Source organism: Balaenoptera ricei, chromosome 6, assembly GCF_028023285.1.
Source record: "Balaenoptera ricei isolate mBalRic1 chromosome 6, mBalRic1.hap2, whole genome shotgun sequence".
Taxonomy (NCBI): Eukaryota; Metazoa; Chordata; class Mammalia; order Artiodactyla; family Balaenopteridae; genus Balaenoptera; species Balaenoptera ricei.
The window spans coordinates 10,354,013-10,374,983 of record NC_082644.1 but is presented as its reverse complement, the minus strand read 5'-3'; the positions used below and the strand labels follow the sequence as shown (position 1 = coordinate 10,374,983).

At 38.7% G+C, this 20,971-nt stretch overlaps 1 protein-coding gene across 2 annotated transcripts in view; it reads right to left on the bottom strand.

Annotated features, from left to right (window-relative positions):
- INTS9 (integrator complex subunit 9) overlaps window positions 1-20,971 on the bottom strand; it is a 109,052-nt gene that overhangs the window by 65,808 nt on the left and 22,273 nt on the right. The window contains exons 1-4 of one of the 2 annotated variants that reach the window (XM_059926819.1): window positions 13,497-13,728; window positions 12,510-12,637; window positions 4,883-4,943; window positions 1,001-1,063 (exon numbers count right to left, since the gene is read on the bottom strand). In XM_059926819.1, the coding sequence (XP_059782802.1) occupies window positions 1,001-1,063; window positions 4,883-4,943; window positions 12,510-12,637; window positions 13,497-13,625 (381 nt within the window). In that variant the 5' untranslated portion in view covers window positions 13,626-13,728. Of the gene's footprint in view, window positions 1-1,000; window positions 1,064-4,882; window positions 4,944-12,509; window positions 12,638-13,496; window positions 13,729-20,971 lie in introns of those variants that run through there. The other variant, XM_059926820.1, reaches the window with a different exon arrangement.

The following is a 20,971-nucleotide window of genomic DNA, read 5'->3' as shown; positions in this document are numbered from 1 at the left end:
CAAAGGAAGTTGTAGAAATGGAAAGAGAGAGAGGAAGAAAGGACAAAAATAAGGGACACAGCACTCCCAATTTCTTTTTTTCTCTGGCACTGAAATGTGAAAGTATTTTCGACAGGCACTGACATCCCCTGGGCACACGGAAAGAATAGAATGGTAGCTTCTTATTGATTTCCTCAGGAACCCTGGACTGGCTACTGGCTTCCCTACACTTCATCTGTGAGCTGAGAACTCCATCTAGGCCACTCTGGGGATTAGGCCTGTCAGCTGAGATTAGTTTCCTTTAAGACTAATGCAAACTGATCTTTGTTTCCTTTAAAACAATGAAACTGGACTCAAACACTTATAACAAGTCTCACTGTGATGGTACGTAAGCGACAGATATCCATGACTCAGTTCAGAATCCATGAATTTCAAGCAATATTCCGTATGTCATTTCAAGTCAGCAAGAAGTTTTACAGTTTACTGTACTGGCTGGATAACAGTAACTCCCAATTACCCAAGACTAGAAAAAGTATGGCTAACCTAAGACACAGGCATTATCCAGTCGGCCTTCTGTATCTGTGGCTGTGAAACCTGCAGATGCAGAGGGCTGACTCTATTCATTGCACTCCATCATTTTATATAAAGTGCTTGAGCATCCGTGGATTTTGGTATCCACAGGGGCTCCTGGAACCAATCCCCCGCAGATACCGAGGGATGACTGTAATTACAAAATTAAAAGGCTTGAGATATTTCTTTACCAAAACTATGCTCCAGTGTGAGTGTCAATGTGGATTATAGAAAGAGCTAGGGACGGGAAGAAGAGAGTGACTTCAATGATTTACAGACAATATAAAAAGCTCCTAAATGATCATATTTTAGCTGTAAAACAAAGTACCTAGAATAACAGATCCATTTCAATTTGAAAATAGGAAGCTAAGCCCCTGAAAATTATTTCTTGATTTCAGTTTGAGAGATGATAAGATAAGCTTTGTTTCTACAAGATTCACTTTAATCTTACCTCTGGTAGGCAGAATTCGGGCACAGAATCCACAAATACATGACCTGAGCACTCCTTTAGCTCCTAAAAGACATGAAAAGAAAAAATTCTAGGAAGTAATATCCAATAGATACAGCGCCAAAGAAATTTCATCCCCAAACCAAACTTTCCATGAAGTATCACAGATTGCTAGAGTTGGAGGGAAGCTGGAAGGTTATTTAGGTCAACTGTTCATTGTTTAAGCTCAGGGAGGCTAAATGTTTTATTTAGGATTAAAAAAATGCTGGCTGGTGGCTGACTCAGGACTTGAATGCACATTTCTTGATGCCTCTTCAAGGAAGCCATGTGTGGACACATGCTGCTTCCATAACTCATGACCCAAAGCTTTCCAAATAATTGTTAGATGGACCATACCAGCAATATCAGAATGATCTGGAACACTGATGGAAGTAGATTCCTGGGCCCTACCTAAGATCTAAGGGATGAGAAACTAAGGATGAGGCCATGGAACCTGTGTTTATAACAAGCACCTCCAGTGATTTTGTTCTGCAATTAGGTTAGGAGTCCAGGGCGTAGACAAATGATTTAGAGCTCCTTTCTCCTCCTACCAAGGTTTGAGGGGCAAATAAGGAGGGAGATGAAGAGTACAGGGTAGGGATTAAACCAGCACCACCACCATTCAAAAGAAAAAAGTGTACTTATAAAGAAAGAGAATTTAGTGCAGCTCCCACTCTGCCTGTGACCTACGGTATTTAACGTGCCTGTCTTACTTTGGATTCCTTCACAAACAGATCCTGAGAAAAGGGTGTGTGAAAGCTTACAAGGGAGGTGCTAAAAACAAACAAACAACAAAAAACCCAGCAGGAGGAAGGACAAGTGATAAAGGGAAAAGCAGGTGACCGATAATGGATGTTACAGAGCTACGTACCACTATGGGCAACAGGGAGTCACTCCCATGGGGAAACTCTAAGAAACAGTATCAAACATATACCTGGGAGTTATTCTACTCAGGGGCAAGGGACCTGGGATATTTATATAGCAACTCGTGCATTTGGGGCAGCTTTAGGAAAAAACTTTCAGGCAAAGCCATACAGGTATTGACAGTTGGATTTATGACATAGGACACTGAAGAGACAGGAGTGGGCCACCAACAGAGTCTGCTACGATGACCCCAGGAGGCCACCAGAGTTGCTGCCTTCCCTTGATGACACTTTATACTGAAATCTATGCAGGAGTTTTTGCTCCAGAGTTAAAGCTATCTATGACTCTATAATGAAACCACTAAAAGATAGATTTTGGTTGACAGTTTCCTCTTTTCGGAAAGAGAAAAATACTGTTAGAACTTTGTTCCATTGTGTTTTCATTAGTCACCAAACATAAATTTCTATATATTCATATATATGTACTTATATTTATATACTGGAGTCTGAATAATTTTACTCTCAGTCTTTACCTGAAAATAAGGTATTAACTGTATGTTATTTTCCTTTTGAATTTTACAAGTCTCCTATCAGAACCTTGATAGAATATTTCCTCCCCTTGCCTTCCACTGTAAACTCTGGTTCCTCTCCTTATATGAGCACCATTTAACCAGTAGAGCGCTGAGCCAAAAAGAGACTGAAAACCATTCTTAATTACAATGTACCTGCCAGCTAAAAACAAATGAGCAATTATGTTTAATGAAAGAAGACTCCCAGCTCCCTTAGGATGAGGTTAAAAATGATTAAGACAAATCATGGGAAATTTCAAAGCGCTGCCTGGCCTTAAACTGACTATGTAATCTTCTTCCCCATATTGCCACGCACCAGGGAATGTGTACCTCACATGACACAGCTTCCTCTGCGGCTCTCATCCTTCCTGGCCTGGAGCAGCATATTTGCCATTCCACGCACTTACAATGTTACTCTATTTTATTCACCACTCCCTCCTAATGAAATGCTCCCACATACACATGCAAGTCATTTTGCTCACAATGCACAGGTAATGGGATGCTTCTGAGCCTTTCTCAGGGAACAATGATTTACAGCCAGCAGAGAGTTCGGCTGAAATTTCATCAGGTGCACAGATTCTTGACTGTCACATAATTTTACAGTTAGCTATGAGGGAAATCTGGTTTCACATCATGCATTTGGCTTGCACTTGAGGTTGGGGTGCAGGCACAGGAATTAATTCTGTAAAAAGAGCACCTCTTTATTTAACAGTATCTATTACAAGAAGGAAATGCCTTATTCAATTCAGATGAATCATTTTAAGGATCCTTACACTTATTCAGTCTTTTCAATTCTGAAACTGGGGAGAGGAAGAATGATTTGGAGGCCTAAGAATGGCATGGATAAGCTTTACAGTTTTTAATCTTCCTTTACCCTCTGATTTTTTTTCAGGAGAAAATTTGACTAGATTATAGTTTTAACATTTTTTTGTATCTCTGGTCTCTCATGTATACGTTAAATGCCTAAAAACTGATCTGAGGAAGGAATTACTGTGAAGATAATCTAATGTCAAAAATTTAATAGCCTTGGGGCTTCCCTGGTGGCGCAGTGGTTGAGAGTCTGCCTGCCAATGCAGGGGACACGGGTTCGAGCCCTGGTCTCCACATGCCGTGGAGCAACTGGGCCCGTGAGCCACAATTGCTGAGCCTGCGCGTCTGGGGCCTGTGCTCCGCAACAAGAGAGGCCGCGATAGTGAGAGGCCCGCGCACCGCGATGAAGAGTGGCCCCCGCTTGCCACAACTAGAAGAAAGCCCTCGCACAGAAACGAAGACCCAACACAGCCATAAATAAATAAATAAATATTAAAAAAAAAATCCTATAGAAAATCTGTCAGAATATCTTATAAAAAAAAAAATTTAATAGCCTTGAAAAAAAAAAAAGTAATTTGAGTCATTTACTTTAGGCCTAGTTAGTGATTAAAGTCATAATAGGACCCCAAATCCTAGATTCCTAGAACTATGTTCTCTCACAACTTATAAGAGTGTCCATTCCAGGCTACCAGGATCATAGATCATAGTCTGGAAGGCCCTTTGTTCATATTTACCTGAAAACATGTTTCCCTCCCATGCCCCCAAGAGCACACTGCCCGGCAGTTAAACACTCGCTCCCCAGTCTGTTCTCCACATGGCAGCCTAAGTGGTCTGAGCAGAGGAAGACACTGCCCGCTGCAACCCTCTGTGGCCTCTCATCACCCAAAGAATAAGACTCAGACTTTTTACAAAGCCCTAGCTGATTCGACCCCTGACAGAGCAGTTTAAAAATCACAATGTTTGGGGGGGGGGGCGGGTTTAAAGTTATTAAAAAAAAAAAAAGTTCACTCCTTACAGGTGGAGAGTCAGTACAGCCTCAAAATGAAATGAGCTAGGGACTTCCCTGGCAGTCCAGTGGTTGGGACTTCGCCTTCCGATGGGGGGCAGGGGGGCGGGGTGCGGGTTCGGTCCCTGGTCAGGGAGCTGGGATCCCGCATGCCTCGGGGCCAAAAAACCAAGAAAAGGCAGTATTGTAACAAATTCAATAGAGACTTTGGGGATGGTCCACATCAAAAGAAAATCTTTAAAAAAAAAAAAAAAAAAAGAAGAAATGAGCTAGATGGAATTCTCTAATAAGCATCACCACTGAAACTCTCATTGAAATTCTAAAAATAATAGTTTTCTTTTTGTGGTGATAAAATGTATTTGCAGCAGAAGTTCTTAGATTTTACACATGAGAAAAACTGGATCTGTACCTGAACACTGAGACTCCTTAAAAGGCTCTTAAAAACAATAATTACCAAGTACTGAAGACTTTACATGGGATTTTTCAGGGAGAAGACACAGGGGAAAAAATGAGCCCATCAGTCACATTATTATCGGGTGGCTCCGGTATGACAAGATGGCTTTCCAGTGGGTGTAGATACGCTTCAGCTAATCATTACCTTGTCCAAGAAAGCATTTCCATCCTTTAGGGACCAGCCAGGAAGATTAGACAGCCTGGGACTGCAAAACAAAAGATTAAATTATCCTCAATTGATGATCATCCTCAGTGATTTCACAGTGACTGTACCGGCTCCATAAAGTGAAAACAGGTTGAAATTACTGGCAGCGACGCCACCCAAAGTACTAACCAAGAAGACGGAAAATAGCCATGTGGTGTCAGGCTTAAGAATTAGCGGCACTGGAACATTAAAAAGCCAAACAGTTCTGTGCTAAATTGGGAAAATTAAAAGAATGCTATGCAGAATAATAAAGAGAAAAAAGAATGATGAGACACTAGAGCATTGTACAGTTTTCCCATCACTGGCCCCGACTTCACCTTGCTTGTGTTTGACAACAAGCCTGAGGGGAAGGCCGAATGGGACCATTATATTGTGGATGACTAAACAGACTCAGAGGGGTCAGGTGTCTGACAAGAGCACTTAAGCTGCCTACCAGCCAGAATTCACCACAAATAAAAATCTGAATTCTGCTTGAGTCCACCTTCTGGATTCATTGCTTATAACTGAATTAGTCAACTTGTTACCTGTGGCTTGAGTTTCCAATTCAGGAAAATGAAGCTAGTTTTCCTAAGTGTTATGAAATACATACCTAAGTGAGTAATTTCTAGAAGGTGAGGTTAATTTCACATATACATTACATTAAAAAAGTCTGAATCAGAAATCATTCACTCTGGTAAGCTCAGGATTTAACTGTGTACTATTGGTTGACCAGAAGAATTATACTGGAGGTTGAAAATGCAAATAACTCAGGAGAAAAAAAAAATGCTGGTAAAAAGAAAAACTTAACGATCAAGGTGATATATGAAGAAAAGCACACAGAAGTACAAGTTGGATGGCAAAAGGATTTTAGCACTTCAACACAAAATTAGTCTGTGAAGTAAAAATTAAAGGCAAAGCATGGGCGTGGGACTAAAAGACTCTATAATCAGAAACCAAGTTAACGTATAGTACTGAATCCTGTCTCTAAAATAAGTTTATCAAATTCTGACTTTGTAATTAGGTGGTAGGTACTAAAGTCAAATTGAAACATAGATATGTGAATATTTGTCAATCTTCTAGGAAAGATTAAAAACCTGAATAAAATATACGTGCATCCAATTTTAGAAAAAAAAGTGAGAATTTAAGGGGTAACTTTTAATTTTGACATAATTACTAGCTCATGGAAAAGCTGTAAGAATGTAAGTACAATGATGTCCCGCATATCCTTTGCCTAGATTCTCTGTTTACGTTTTCCGTTTATTAATCAAAAAGTGAGAATTTTTGGATTTCATTCTTGAGAATGAAAATTACTACTAGGAGAATCAAATTCGGTTGGCATAAATTATACCTGAAAAACTTTTTTTAAAACTCTGCGAGTTTTCCCAGAAAAATACTCTATTACCATTAGCTGTTTGATTCCCATCTCATTTCATAGTCACATATATACCTTCACTTATAGACTTCTTACTTCTTAAAAAATATTATTTACTATCAGATCAGATTAAAGAACCAAGCATTCTAATAAAAGTGTAATGACAAGACAATCTGAATACTGTTCTCATTTCATGCACACTAACTCTTTAAAAGAAGTTGTAACTATCCACTTCCCTTTACAAAGAGAACTCGATCAAAGGACATGCATCCTGTCTGTTCTCCATCGGACACACACAAGTCAGCCTCCAAATTACAGATGACTGATTCAATTAGTTTTGTCCTCAACAAGTGATTAGAAATGGTACACTGCTATGGGACTTCCCTGGTGGTCCAGTGGTTAAGACTCTGTGCTCCCAATGTAGGGGGCCCAGGTTTGATCCCTGGTCGGGGAACTAGATCCTGCATGCTGCAACTAAAAAAAGAAAAAGATCCCCCGTGCCACAACTAAGACCTGGTGCAGCAAAATTAAAAAAAAAAAAAAGAAAAAAATGGTAAACTGCTTATCAAAAAATAATTTTTTAAAAAGTAAAAATTTCAGGTATTGTGGTTTTAACTCTTGCTAAACATTTTTTATAACGTCAAAGCCTTCTATGAAATATCTGTAGTTATTCTGGACTTGAGAAATTGCTAGTAGATGGTATTGAATGCTCCAAGGAGAGCAAGACCATGTTATAACAACAGTGCCAAAGATAAAGGGGCACACAAATGTGTCATCAGATGGCAAATGGATGCTGACTACAGAGATGGAAATATTTTCTTACTGGGGTCCAACAAGTTAATGACTAAACCATGAAGAGCTAGTAAACTTTAAGCTACCAAAGAGGAAGAGGTTTATTACTTTGTTCCTAATGATTACAAAATTTGAGAGGGAACAGGAGTTACAAAGTGAAGACAGAGGGCGATTTTCCAGAAAGAGGGACAGGAAACAACCTCGTCATTTGGTGAAGTGCTGAAGGAGGATAAGGTATTCATCTTCACTCATTCATTAATGAATCTTGATTTATGTGTCAAACACTCAGATGCTGGTGATACGACCATGAGCAAAATGCGCCTGTCCTCCTGAGGGGTTAGGGAAGACAGACAGACCAAGTAATCACACAGAGAACAATCTGTTACGAATGATGAGGCAGCACACAGCACAAGGCACCACAAAGTCTCCTAACAAGGGACTGGTCTAGGCAGCATCAAGACTTCCTTGAGTCTCTGAAGAACGAGCTGACATCTGGATGGTAGCAGAGTCAAGGGGAAACTGTCAAGGGGCAGGGTTTGGAGGGAATAAAGAAAGAAGACAGCTACAGGGCCCAGGACTTTCCTCCAACCATTCTCACCAGGCTTTGGCATGGACATCTTAAAAAAAAAGGTTATCCAAATGAAATTTCAAGGAGGGTCCAATATACACCCTCCCCCTCCTCCAACTAAAATGCCTTCTCTCTGTCCTTCCCATACAGAAACTGGAGTCATAAATGATCTGAGAGAGGAGCTCCTGCTAAATAGGCTAAGGGAAGGTGGGTTCAGGGAGGGGTGAAGAGCCTTCCTGGATGAAGGAACAATCTGTGTGACTGCTCCCAGGCAGGAGATAAGACTTCTTTGAAACTGAAAGAAAAGAAAGAGCAAGATACTAGAAGAGAGGCATAAAGCCTAATGTACCAAGACAGACTTGGTATTTATCCTAAAAGCAATGGAGGGGACTTCCCTGGTGGCACAGTGGTTAAGAATCTGCCTGCCAATGCAGGGAACACGGGTTTGAGCCCTGATCTGGGAAGATTCCATATGCCGCGGAGCAACTAAGCCTGTGCGCCACAACTACTGAGCCCACATGCCACAACTACTGAAGCCCGCCCGCCTAGAGCCCATGCTCTGCAACAAGAGAAGCCACTGCAATGAGAAGCCTGCGCACCGCAACGAAGAGAAGCCCCTGCTCGCCGCAACTAGAGAAAGCCCGCACACAGCAACGAAGACCCAACGCAGCCAAAAATAATAAATAAATAAATTTAAAAGCAATGGAAAAACCACTGAAAGGTCTTAAACAGGTGAAAGATGAGATTAGATCTGTATTTCTAAAAGGTGATTTTGGAGAAAATTGATATCAAGTGCCTTCTGATAACACATAGCATTTGTGTGGTATTCCTACTGAAAATAGTAACCCCAACCTAATTATGAGGAAACATGAGACAAACCCATATTGAAAGATGTTATATAAAATAATTGACCTGCACTCTTAAAAATGGCAAGGTCATGAAAGACATAGAGACTGTGAAACTCTTCCAGATTAAAGGAGATTAAAGACGTGACCAAATGCAATGTGTGATCCGGATTGGATCCTAGACCAGTAAGTTATTTTTCTTTTTTGCTACAAAGGCATTACAGTGAAATATGAACTGGTATAACTTGGGAAATGTAAATAAGGTACACAGCTCATACTAGTATAGTATCGACGTTAACTGATTTTCTTTATTGTACCGTGGTTATGTAAGAGAATGTCCTTCTTCTTATAAGACAGGCACGTAAGTATTTAGGTGGCAAAGGAGCATTGTGTCTTTCAAATGGGTCAGAAAGAACGACATGCGTATGTAATATAAAGAGGCAGTGATAAAGCAAATGTGATAAAATGTTAGTAACTGGTAAGAGTAACTGGGACTTGTCTGTAACTATTCTTGCAACTTTTCCGTAAATCTGAAGCAATTTCAAAATAAAAAGTTACACAAAAAGAAGACTCTGGATTCAGACAGGGGCAAGAACAGAATTGAAGAAACTGGTTAGGAGCTTTACCAGTAATGCCTGTAAAAGAGGATGACGACTACCACAGTAGCAGTTATGAGAAGTGGCTGGATTCTAGAGCTATCTAGAAGGTAAAAATGACAACGCTTAATGAAAGGTTGGATGTGGGAAGTGAGGAAGGGGGCATCTAAGTGAACACCCAGCTCTCTGGCTTTTATAACAGGGTGCCATTCCCTAAGATACGGCAGCATGGGGGGAAACCAGGTCTGGGAGGGTGTACTCTCCTCTTCTGGACCAAGTTTAATCATAAACTCAGTTTGGGGTATGGTGAGTTCTGAAGTGCTTTCAAAGGCACATCCGAGGAGAGAAACAAGTAGGCATTTTGGATTTATGAATGTGGAACTCACATGTGGAACTTAACTAAAAATACACATTTGTAAGTTATTGTCTGGATGGTTATCGAGGCCCTGAGCATTTATTTTTTATTTTATTTTTAAAAATTTATTTATTTTTGGCTGCGTTGGGTCTTTGTTGCTGCATGTGGGCTTTCCCTACTTGTGATGAGCGGGGGCTACTCTTCGTTGTGGTGCGCATGCTTCTCATTGCGGTGGCTTCTCTTGTTGCAGAGCACGGGCTCTAGGCACGAGGGCTTAAGTAGTTGTGGCTCACGGGCTCCAGAGCGCAGGCTCAGTAGTTGTGGCACATGGGCTTAGTTGCTCCGCGGCACGTGGGATCTTCCCGGACCAGGGCTCGAACCCGTGTCCCTGCGTTGGCAGGCGGATTCGTAACCACTGCGCCACCAGGGAAGTCCCTCTGAGCATTTATTAAATTCCCTTGGGGGAGCCTCTGTGGCCAAGCACTGAATACTAAAGAATTCTCATGTGTGATGGCCAGCTAGAGGAAAATGAATCTCCAAAGTAGATAGAAGAGAAAGATTCAGAGAAGTAACGAAAACCAGGACTGCATTATCATGGAGGAGAGTGATGCTGAATGGCTAAGGAGGGTGAGGATGACAAGTGCGTATTATAGCTAATGACATGGAAGTCATTTGTGATTTACCGAGAGATGTTCTGGTGGTTGGTGTGGGCAAAGCAGACTGGGAAGGAGTTAGGAATGCTGAAGGGGAAAGTGGGGTTTAGAGAAGGTTAAAAAGATTTACTTTTTCTTTTACATTTTAAGTTAGAAGTGACAGCATAATTAAATGGGAAGGACTGAGTCAAGATGGAAAGATTCAAGATAAAGGAAAGATTACAATAGCGAAATGATGCAGAAGGAGAGAAGGGTTGAAATCCAGAGAAGACAAAGGGATTCATTCCTATGACAAATATTTACGGAGCAGCTACTGCATGCCAAGAACTCTTTTAGGCACTGGGGATACAGTGGAGAGCAAACAAAATCTCTGCCCTTATAAAACTTACCTTTTAGTGGAGAAGAAAGACAATATATAAACCAAGTATGTATATATGATGTAATGAGAAGTGCTCTGAAGACAAATAAAGCAGGATGAGGGGATAGAGAGGGACTGGGGATACTATTTTAGCCAAGTGGACCTCCAAGGTTTCTGGCCTGAGCAAATGAAGACACTTTTTGTAAGGAACTGCCAGGGGCTGCTAATCATCCCATTAGTATAACCTCCCTCTGAGAGAAAAACAATGACAAGGGGAAGAGAGAGTAGAAGTGGATTCTGTATTCACTTGAGAATACAGAATTAGGTAAAGACAGGAATGAACAGGAAAGGGAAAACATGTAGCTAGGACTGTCTGCCCAACTCAGGTTTTGAACACCTAGGTGATTCATGACCCTGCTGAGCATGTAGGCCCCCTTTTGGCAACCCTCAGCATACCCCGTATTTTATTTTCTTTAGTAATTATCACAAGTATATAGCTGTTTTTTGTACCACAAGTATAATTAAAATTTCAACTGTGTAATTCTTTCTCCCCTGACAGACTATAAATTCCATGACAAAAGAAAAGTTGTCTTGTTCATGTCTGTATCCCCTGGTCTAGGACACTGCAGATTCTTAATACCAAGTGAATGAACATTTTAATCTTTGGAAGGAAACAGACAATGATATCAGGCTATTTTAATAAGAAACATGCAGTCATTTTTGTTGAGAAATATATATGACACCTATAGTTCCTAAATGAACTCTAAATACATTTTTTTTTTTCCCTTCTGGATAATATCTATGGATGGTAAAAGTATTTCTAAGTGCTGGATGTGATTATAACTGAGTTTTATCAGCTATGCATAAAATGTAATCTGGAATTAACTCTGACCTTGTCCCCATCACCTTACTGTATCCCTTATCTCAGAAAAAAGTCAATCGTTGATTTTTTTTTTTTTTTTTTTTTATGGCTGTGTTGGGTCCTCGTCTCTGTGCGAGGGCTTTCTCTAGTTGTGGCAAGCGGGGGCCACTCTTCATCGCGGTGCGCGGGCCTCTCACTATCGCGGCCTCTCTTGTTGCAGAGCACAGGCTCCAGACGCGCAGGCTCAGCAATTGTGGCTCACGGGCCCAGTTGCTCCGTGGCATGTGGGATCTTCCCAGACCAGGGCTCGAACCCGTGTGCCCTGCATTGGCAGGCAGACTCTCAACCACTGCGCCACCATGGAAGCCCAATCGTTGATTTTTAATTATACTTTTCCTAGATGGTTCACGGGGTTATCATTATGAATAATCACTGCACACAGTGAAGTCTTCAGCAGTGAATGAGATACGTTAGATGGTTTAACCAGCTCGTTATGCTTTTAAGCTCTTAAATTTGCTTTAGATAGCTTTTCTGTCTCCTTTCCTTCATGCGGTATCACTTTTTGCTGCTGGGAGTATATCTGCTTCTAAAAGTTACCCACTCCTTTTATAAAGTGCTGCTTCTAAATAGCAGCAAGCTGGAAAACCAATCTCCTAGACAAGGTCTTAGTAAGAGTAAACAGTGCTGCCTGTAGGCCTGGGGTAATCTGTCTACTTTAAGACATGGACTTTGGCTTCATGTAAGATTCTACGATATCTACAGCTGACTAGTATGAAAATAATGCATAGATACCTATCAAAAAGAAATGTCAGGCTCTATGATGTCAAGTCCCTGCAAAGGCAGTTAAATGATTCTAAAATTCAATTCGTAGGGCTCATCAGTTGACCATTTATCAGCTCCTACATGAATTAGCAAGAAAGATGAAATATATATGACTTCACTTGCACTGAGTAGTTGCAGGAACATTTAACAGAAGCTCAGAAGAAGTTATAATAAAGAAGTCAATCAATAAATCAATACAACACTTTCCATCAACCCAGCCAAAGGAAATTATTTTGATGAAGAACATTTTTAAGGGAACAAAGTAAACTTAGGACAACACACAAGGTACTGGTCATCTTGATGCTACTGCGTACCGTTTTTCAGCAAACCAAAGCTCATTTTGTCTCGGATGCATCAGCACATACCTTTGAACAAGTGGCAAAGGAAGGAAATTGAGGGTGGAATTCATGTCCAGTCCACAGTCCAGCATAACGGTGGTTGATTTGAATTTGAGCACATTGCATGGTAAGGTTGGGTGCCCTGACAGGCAATACTGAAAAACAAACAAACAAATCACTTTTGTCAATAATTAGTTACAGAAAAAGTCTAAAAAATAAAGTGAATTAAATAAAGCTGATCATCTTCTCTCATGAGAGCACTGTGTAAATTCAGCTAACTTTCTATATGGCTTCCTCCCTTTTACAGTGCTGGATACCACTTCCCCTAGGATTCAGCACCCTCAAAAATCTCAGATCATACCCAGTTCTTCGCGGGGTACCAACTTACAGCTCAGGCAAGTAGAGTTTTGGAGGGGCCAAGGTTATTCTAAACAGAAGTTTTCCTGGCTGTAGTTTTCTGCTCCACTCTCACATGACACTTAGAAATTCCCACTATCCTGTCAGACCTAAGTACTGTGTAAAGTCAATTAAATTCTAAGCTGGAACCTCAAACTGTGCTACAGGTTACGTTTGCTTCTCTGTAAATAAGTCGGGTGACTTTCCTGCAAGAGGAAATGCTTGGGAAGGGTTAACAAACAAGCATCAGTAAGGGGGTGATGGCTCAGCCTTGTCAGCAGAAATGACTCCAAAGGACAAGTGACTTCCCTGATGTGCAGATACTAGGCAGGAGTGAGGGACACCCATTCCCAACCAATCAAGAGCCTCTTGCCTGCGGCCGCAGTCCTCAGAAGTCAAAGGGGCGTGAGCCACAAAGGCGTATTCAAAGGGGAGTGATGAGGCAAACCAGCACGCTGACCTCAAACATCCCTCAGGTCCTCCTCAATGGAGTGCGGATGACAGATACGCCACACTGAAAGTTATTTATATGGGATGGACCCTGTGTCACCTTTCATAATTCGACTGCTGTTCTGAAGACAATGAATGAAAGAAGAGGGAAAAGACCTTTTCTCCCACCTCTCTCTTCTTCACTCCATAGAAGCCTCCCTTGAACAGCAAAGCCCAGAAGATGGAGGGGTCAATGGTTCCCATCTCCTGACAGACACATTCTTCCGGATTTAAGCGCAAGTCAGGGTAGCGCGACATCAGTGCTTGCCCTCACATGGCCACCGCAGCGCAGGCTAAGGCTTCGCTGCTCGTTGGTTCTGTCACTGGATAAATTTCCTAGTTTTCTCCAGAAGACATTACAGGAACTGATGAGTTTTTAAAACTGCAGGTTCTAAAAGGTCAGGAGCCAAGAAATTGTGATTATTTTGCAACCTTCTTTTTTGGCCGCACTGCATGGCTTGTGGGATCTTAGTTCCCCAAGCAGGGATTGAACCCATAGCCCCTCAGTGGAAGCGCGGAGCCCTACCCACTGGACTGCCAGGGAAGTCCCTTGCGAGCTTCTTTATTCCAAGTTTGTGAAAGATAATTATATTTCCCAATCCATAATTCACAACTCATGGCCTGAAAGGGTACACGGTTACTTATAATGAAAACAGTAACAAAAAAAGTACTAAAAAGTCCAGGAAGCATGATTTGGGTAATTATTCTTTACCTAAGTTCATTCTTTGATAGGTATCAGAACTACGGGAAAAATTTTCCTACTAATCAAGGCAGAGCTATTCCTACCCCTCCCTTCTCCATCTGGTTCCCTATTGCTAGCTTGGTTTTTACCCCTATCTAAGAATTACGTATTTGTTAAAGAAAAACTATCTCAAAATGAACACAAAGCACCCCGTTAAACCTGCCCCAAACATGACAGAGGACTTTCCTATATTTCTCCTTTATAAAAAAAAAAAATCAGATACTCAGAAAAACCTAAAAAGAAAATAAATGAAATGTATATAATGGTTATTTCTGGGTTTAAAGATTATGGTGTAATTTTCTCCTTTCAGCTTCCTGCATTTTCCAAACGTTTGACAATGAGCATTTACCATACTTTTATAATCAGAAAACAAAAATATTATTAAAACAAAACTGAAAATTTAGTCAGTCACACTCAATGACAAAATCTTTTTTATCTTCATCTTTAAATCACGGATAACAAGTTGCAGCAGAAGACAGAAGATGGACATGTAAAAGCTTCTGCTCAAAAGATTTCAGGCAAAGGAAGTTAGCCAACAGACTTTACATTTGCTCCTATCGTCCAAGGATAAAGAAAGGTGAGGAACACTTTATAAGGGCCATAACTGAATGGGAGAAACATTTTCAGAGCGTCTACTGAAAGAGTGCCAGACCTTGATCTCACTAGCTCCAATTTTATGGATCAGGAAATTGAGTTTTACACAGTTTGAGGGGCTTGTCTGAGAAGAGAGAGCCAAAGACACACAGCAAGGTCTCCTGACTCCATAGATCCCACTCGTGCTTCCCAAAGTGCACTGCTCACTTTGTGGGTCAACTCAGTCTGCTGAGACACAGAGTAACTGTCACCAGTAAATGAGGCACCTGGCAAGGTTCCCGAAGTTTCCCTGGCTCCAGTGGTGCTCTTTGCACGTTTCTAATATGCTGCCTACAGTCACCAAGCAGATTATAATCTAGCGAGAGTTAGGGACTGATACACAAAAACATTAAGTAATCATGTGATTTTAATTCTGCAATTAGTAATAAATATGACAGAAAATTTGAAAAATACCAGAAAGAAAAATATTACCCACAGCATTTCTACAGTCCCTATCTTTTTTCATATTTGTAAAAGCTATAATTTTAGTGCACCTATTGCTCTGTATGCTGCTTTTAAGATTCATGGCTGTGTTTTTGTGTTTTGTCTATGTTGCATATCACTCCATCTTTATTGGCTGCCTAAGTAAATATACCATCACCTGTTTAATTATTCTCTTACTGTTGAACATTTAGGGTTGCTTTCAGTTGCTTTATTACAAACATGGCTGTGGTGATAACTTTAGTGCTCAAGGCTTTCTCCATATTGGACTGTTTCTTCAGAGGATTCCCAGAAGTGGCATTAACTAGGTCAAAAAATATGAGCATTTTATGGATTTTGAAATATGCTGCCAAAATGCTTTCCAAAAAAGGCTGTGCCTATTTACAATGTCATCAGGAATATAGGAGAAGATCTGTTTCACTGCTTATTCCCATCAGCATTATGGTCAAAACCATCTAGAATCTGCACCAAAATGCCTCTATAATGTTAGTACATGTTAGTAGCAGCTATCTAGGAGCAATTAAATGGCCCTAAAGAGGAAATCAACTACTTGATAAATGAATTAATTTTGAGAGGCAGTTTGAAGAAATGATTTAAAGCAGGGAGTTTGAAGTAAGACTGCCTAGGTTCACATCTTGGTTGTGCTCATTATTGTGTGATTTTGGGAAAGTTACTTAACTTCGCCAAGATTGAGCTTCCTTATCTGAAGGATGCAGTAATAGAAGCTACCCTCCTAAAGTTGTGAGGACTAAATGAATAGATACAGAACATGACAGTATGTGCTCATTGTTGCTATAGTTATAAAATCATTAAGAGGCTGAAGAGGTCACCTAAATTTTTTTTTGGGGGGGGGGCACCTAAATTTACAGGATTTTAGAGAAGAAATTCTATTCTGTGTGGCATTCACTAATGTTTTAGACATCTGTGTATCCCATAAAACTAGGTAAAGTGAATGAATAATTTTACAAATATTTTTCTATTGCTAGTTTTCCCTGCAGGAAGATACAGTTACTACTGAGTACAGAAGCGAATATTGTAGCCAACATAAGGTTTTACAATTTTTATTTTTTCTAGCTTAATAAGCACACAGCAGTGCTTTCATGTTAATTTTATTTCTACTCAATAACAAAGCTGCAGATTTTTCTGTGTAATAATTTATTATCTATATTTCCTCATGTGCCTGTTGATTTCTTTTTACCACTGAATAAATCTGGTTTCAGAACTTATATATGCTTAACATATATAAGCACTGTTTATATTTTTTGGGTAAAAATTTTTATCAGTTATACTTAGTACATATATTTCTCATTCTCTTACTTTCATTTAAAAAAGTTTTATTACGGAAAATTTCAAACATACAAGTAAGCAAAATTAGTACAGTAAACTCCCATTATTCAGATTTAACTATCCATATTCTGCCTTTCTCTTTGTTGCTTTCCTTTTGATGCTGACACACTTCTGAGGAATAGCTATTATGCTGACAAACCAATCTGATCTCTGAAAATACTGTTTTCATAAATAGTCCTAAATTGATCTCTTATGCACAACTGGGACAAAAACATGAGTCCATTTTCCTAAATGTCCTTGCAGAATTCATTAAAGGCAACTCCTTTCACCTTTAACTTATCCTTGGTTTTTAACACCTCTGAGTCCTTTAGTAGTCTGAATATATTTCTGAAATCTCTATTCTATCCACTGTTTTTTTGTTTTTGTTTTCCGTTTTCATCTCAATGCTGTAAAGTTTTTACTTTGTAATATTTGAAAATAAGCTAGAATGACTAGACTTCAATTCTAAAAAAAAGTTTTTCTAAGGATGTAAATGGAAGCTACATTTAATCTATATATTTAGGGAATGCTGCCAATTTTACTATACAATAACATTTCTCTGAGCCAGGAGCAATGCACTGCTTTCTCTTTTATTAATTTTATTTTTTCTTCCTTTACAGTTTAAAATGTTGTATTCCTTTAGCTCATAACCAACAAGTCAATTATCATTAACATAAATATATGTTTGCTTTTCAATTTCTATTTAATTTCTGCTCTGAGTTTTATTGTTCTATTTCAGGTTTTATCTGTTATATTTTTTAAATTTCTGCAGTTGGATGTGTAGCTGATTAAAATATGCATTCAGGCTACAGACAGCCCTGTAAGTGATGCTCTGGATACATGTTACAAGTTTACATTGTGTTTTCAATTTACCCATTTCTAAATACAATGACATTTCTATTGTGATTTCTACTTTGAGCTACAAAAGAACTGTGTGTTGTGTGTGTGTGTGTGTTTGGTTTAACTTCCAAATATAAAGGTGGAAATGGTTATCTTTTGGTTACTGATTTCTAATTTTCTTGTGGGCAGGGAACAGATTTTATAATACTTTTTTGATATTTATTGAAACTTGCTTTGTAAGTCTGTACACTGTGAATAGCTGATTTTTACAAATGATTCAGTGTGCATGAAAATTGGAAATATATAATCTAATTGTTTTATACAGAGCAGATTAAGTTTATTATCTTATCTCCTATATCCTTACCTACTTTGAGTCTTAGGAGAGAAGAAACTGGCAATTTCTTTTTGTAATTCTGTCATATTTTGCTTTATACACCTTGAGGCTATATTGCTAGGTATATAATGGTCAGGATTAATACTAGTGCATGGTTTACCATTATGTAACGCTCTTTGTCTTAAAATCTATTTCTAGATTTATTTCTAAATAATATAGCTATACCAATTTTTCCTTCAGTCAACAGTCTTCTGTTTTTTTAAATGCAATTTTACACATATACACACACAGTTAAAAATGAATCACCAATTTGAGAGGCAACTACTTTTGACTCTTAACAGCTATTTCTTCTAGTTACCTCTGTATTTCTCAATAATACTGTTATCCTGTTATTTCTGGAGTTCTCGAATTTTAGTTGTTATTGATTTTTTTCTACTATGGAAGCTATTTACAAATAGATGAAACTTTGCTGTGGTCCGTAACCAAGATATGTACAAAAGGATTCCCTATCACATTTGAAGCAATGCACATGAAGGCACTGCCAAATTCCTTGGACTGGATAAAAGAAATTTAAAAGGAAAGAGAAGTTTGTGTAACAGATTCATGTACTGATCAACACCATCATTAAAGCAACTTGTCATGGTTCAATTCTCAGTGTTGCTTTTTCCCTCAGTGCTATGTAAATAAAAGAAAGATATGTCCTAACAATAGTACTGTAGAGTCAATGAATTATTTTACACTATTTTTCACAGTTAATGATTATTTACCATCATTTTAACCAATTTCTTTGTTCACCAATCCTTCCTGTATCCCATTTCTTGGGTTCAATTCCCTTTTTCCTGAAATACATCCTTTAGTCTACTTCCTTTAAATGGTGTTCAAAAGGTAAACTCTTAGTCATTATTAGTCTGGAAATTTCTTAATTTTGAATTTACTCCTCAACAGTGATGGTAGTGGAATTATAGGGTAGCAAATTACCTTAGAACGGTAAAAATACTAATCCAGCTGTCTTCTGGCATCTATCATTGCTGATGAGAAACTTGCTGCCAGTCTAACTGGTAATCCCTTATAGGTTGCTATTAAAATCTCTTTGCCATTGATGTTTTGACCTTTCATTAAGATGTACATTGGTATGATTTTCTTTTTTTTGGGGGGGGGATTATACTTCTAACATATAAGGACTCATCTTTGACAACTGTGAAAAACACTGTCAGTCATTATCATTTTGAATACCATCTCTCCTCCATTCTTCCTAGTTTCTACTAGTGGAATGCCTATTAAATATTCATTGTAATGTTTCATTTCACTCTCTGTCTCTGTAACTAAATTATCCTTTCATATTTTGCTTTTTTAGCCCTGTACAGTGCATTCTGGATACTTTCCTCAGCTCTATCTTAATTTGCTAATTCTTTCTTATTGGTGTCAAGTCTGCTATTTAACTCAACTTTTCAATGACTGCTTTTCATTTCTAGAAGTTCTCTTTAAAAAACAGCATCTTGTTCTTTTCACAGGTTTGATATCTTCATATATGTCTTTGATCATTTTAACATTTTAATTTTAGAATCTCCGTCAGATTGTACAATTGTCTGAAGTTCTTGGGAGTCTTGTTATGTTTGCTGATTCTAACTCAAGGTGGATTTCATTACTGTTGTTTTAAAATTCTGGATGGTGAGCCCATCTTTGGTGGGGCTACATCTGTGGGAATTCTATATAGAACAGGTTGAGGCAGGTCCCCAAGAAATATCTTGAGATCAATCTTTAAGTTGATTTCTCAGCTTGAATATTCGTACTTATAGGGGAGCATACAAATCAGACTTTCATACTCTCAAAGCACTGGCACAAGCTCCTTGCACAGACAATATTCCTTATTGACCTCTTAAGCAAGCAAATGGTATTTTTCTAGTACTCCTTTCATACGTAGCTCTTGGGGGTTTCTGATTTTGAAATGTGTTTCTGAATATTACAACTATTACTAAGAAGACTCACATTATGACCTCAGATTTCAGCAAATCTAACACTTAAAAAGCTGCTATGAACACAAAATGACAACCAGCCAATCTAGCCTCACAGAAATCTTCAAAAGCAGTATGAATTACTGCAAACTTCAGGAAAAAAAAACAAACCACAAAACACAAAACAAAACAACAACACAAGAATTTGGCAAATCAACTATATCGCATAAAAAAAATAAAAAATAAAGAATTTAGCAAGTTAGTACATTTGGTAAATTTGGCAATTTCATCATATGGCAAATTCAATTTTAGTGAATTGCCTTTGAGAAATATTTAAGTCTGTCTTTTGCAGAAAGAACCATGGACTAAAACATTGTATATGTTCTTCTCTTTCCTAGTCTTATTTAAAATAATTATAATATACATAGTTATTACGATATGGTATTTATTAAATGACAGGCACTCTTTAAGAACTTTACATTTAATTCCTTTAATCCTCCCACGAATGCTATGAGGTAGGAACTATATTTCCATTTTACAGAGGAAAAAAATGAAGCACAGAAATTATGAGGTCCCAAAGTTGTAAAGGCTGTGCCAGGACTTGAACCCAGGCGAATGAGATCCAGAGAGAGTACACTTCACCACCAGAGCATGCTATGCTACACAGAGAGAAAGGAATTGTCCGAGACTAAGAAAAATTTGCGGAGATGATGTGCTCTAAAAGGCCATATTTTGAGTTGATAAGAATATAGACTAAATTTATAAGCTAGTGAACAAAGAAAATTAGTTAGCTGGCTAATATAAGGTAAAGCAAAGATTAAATTATTAAATATATGTCTGCAATCCATCATAAGCAGTAATTTTCTTTTGTTGGGTTTTCCCTTCCGTTCAAAAAAATAAACAAACAAAAAAAAGGTGATAAGATTCTCTCACTCTAAAGCAGTTTTACTGCTGAAACTACCTTTAAATATCTGTAATGTAACCTATAACCTTTAGGTTGAGTTAATGCCAAAAGCTCTTTAATCTTGTTCAGGAGAATTGTATACACCATAAAGGAACTTTTTTACAGGCAAGAGTGTTAATGAAGCAAGTTGTAAATGACATCACCATTTTTTCCTGTTTTTCTCCTTTTTCTATTTAACCAACACATATATTCACTGTGGAGACCTATGAGCAGAGAAAAGAGGTTCAGTTTTTTTTTCTCTCTGGCAGTGGAATAGACTTTGGTTCTTTCTGATTCAAATACAACATTAAAAAGATACGTCTAGCAAATTGATTTTTATGTAATGCTTTTGCTTCCTGGCACAACATTAGAAAACCTATCAGGGCTTCCCTG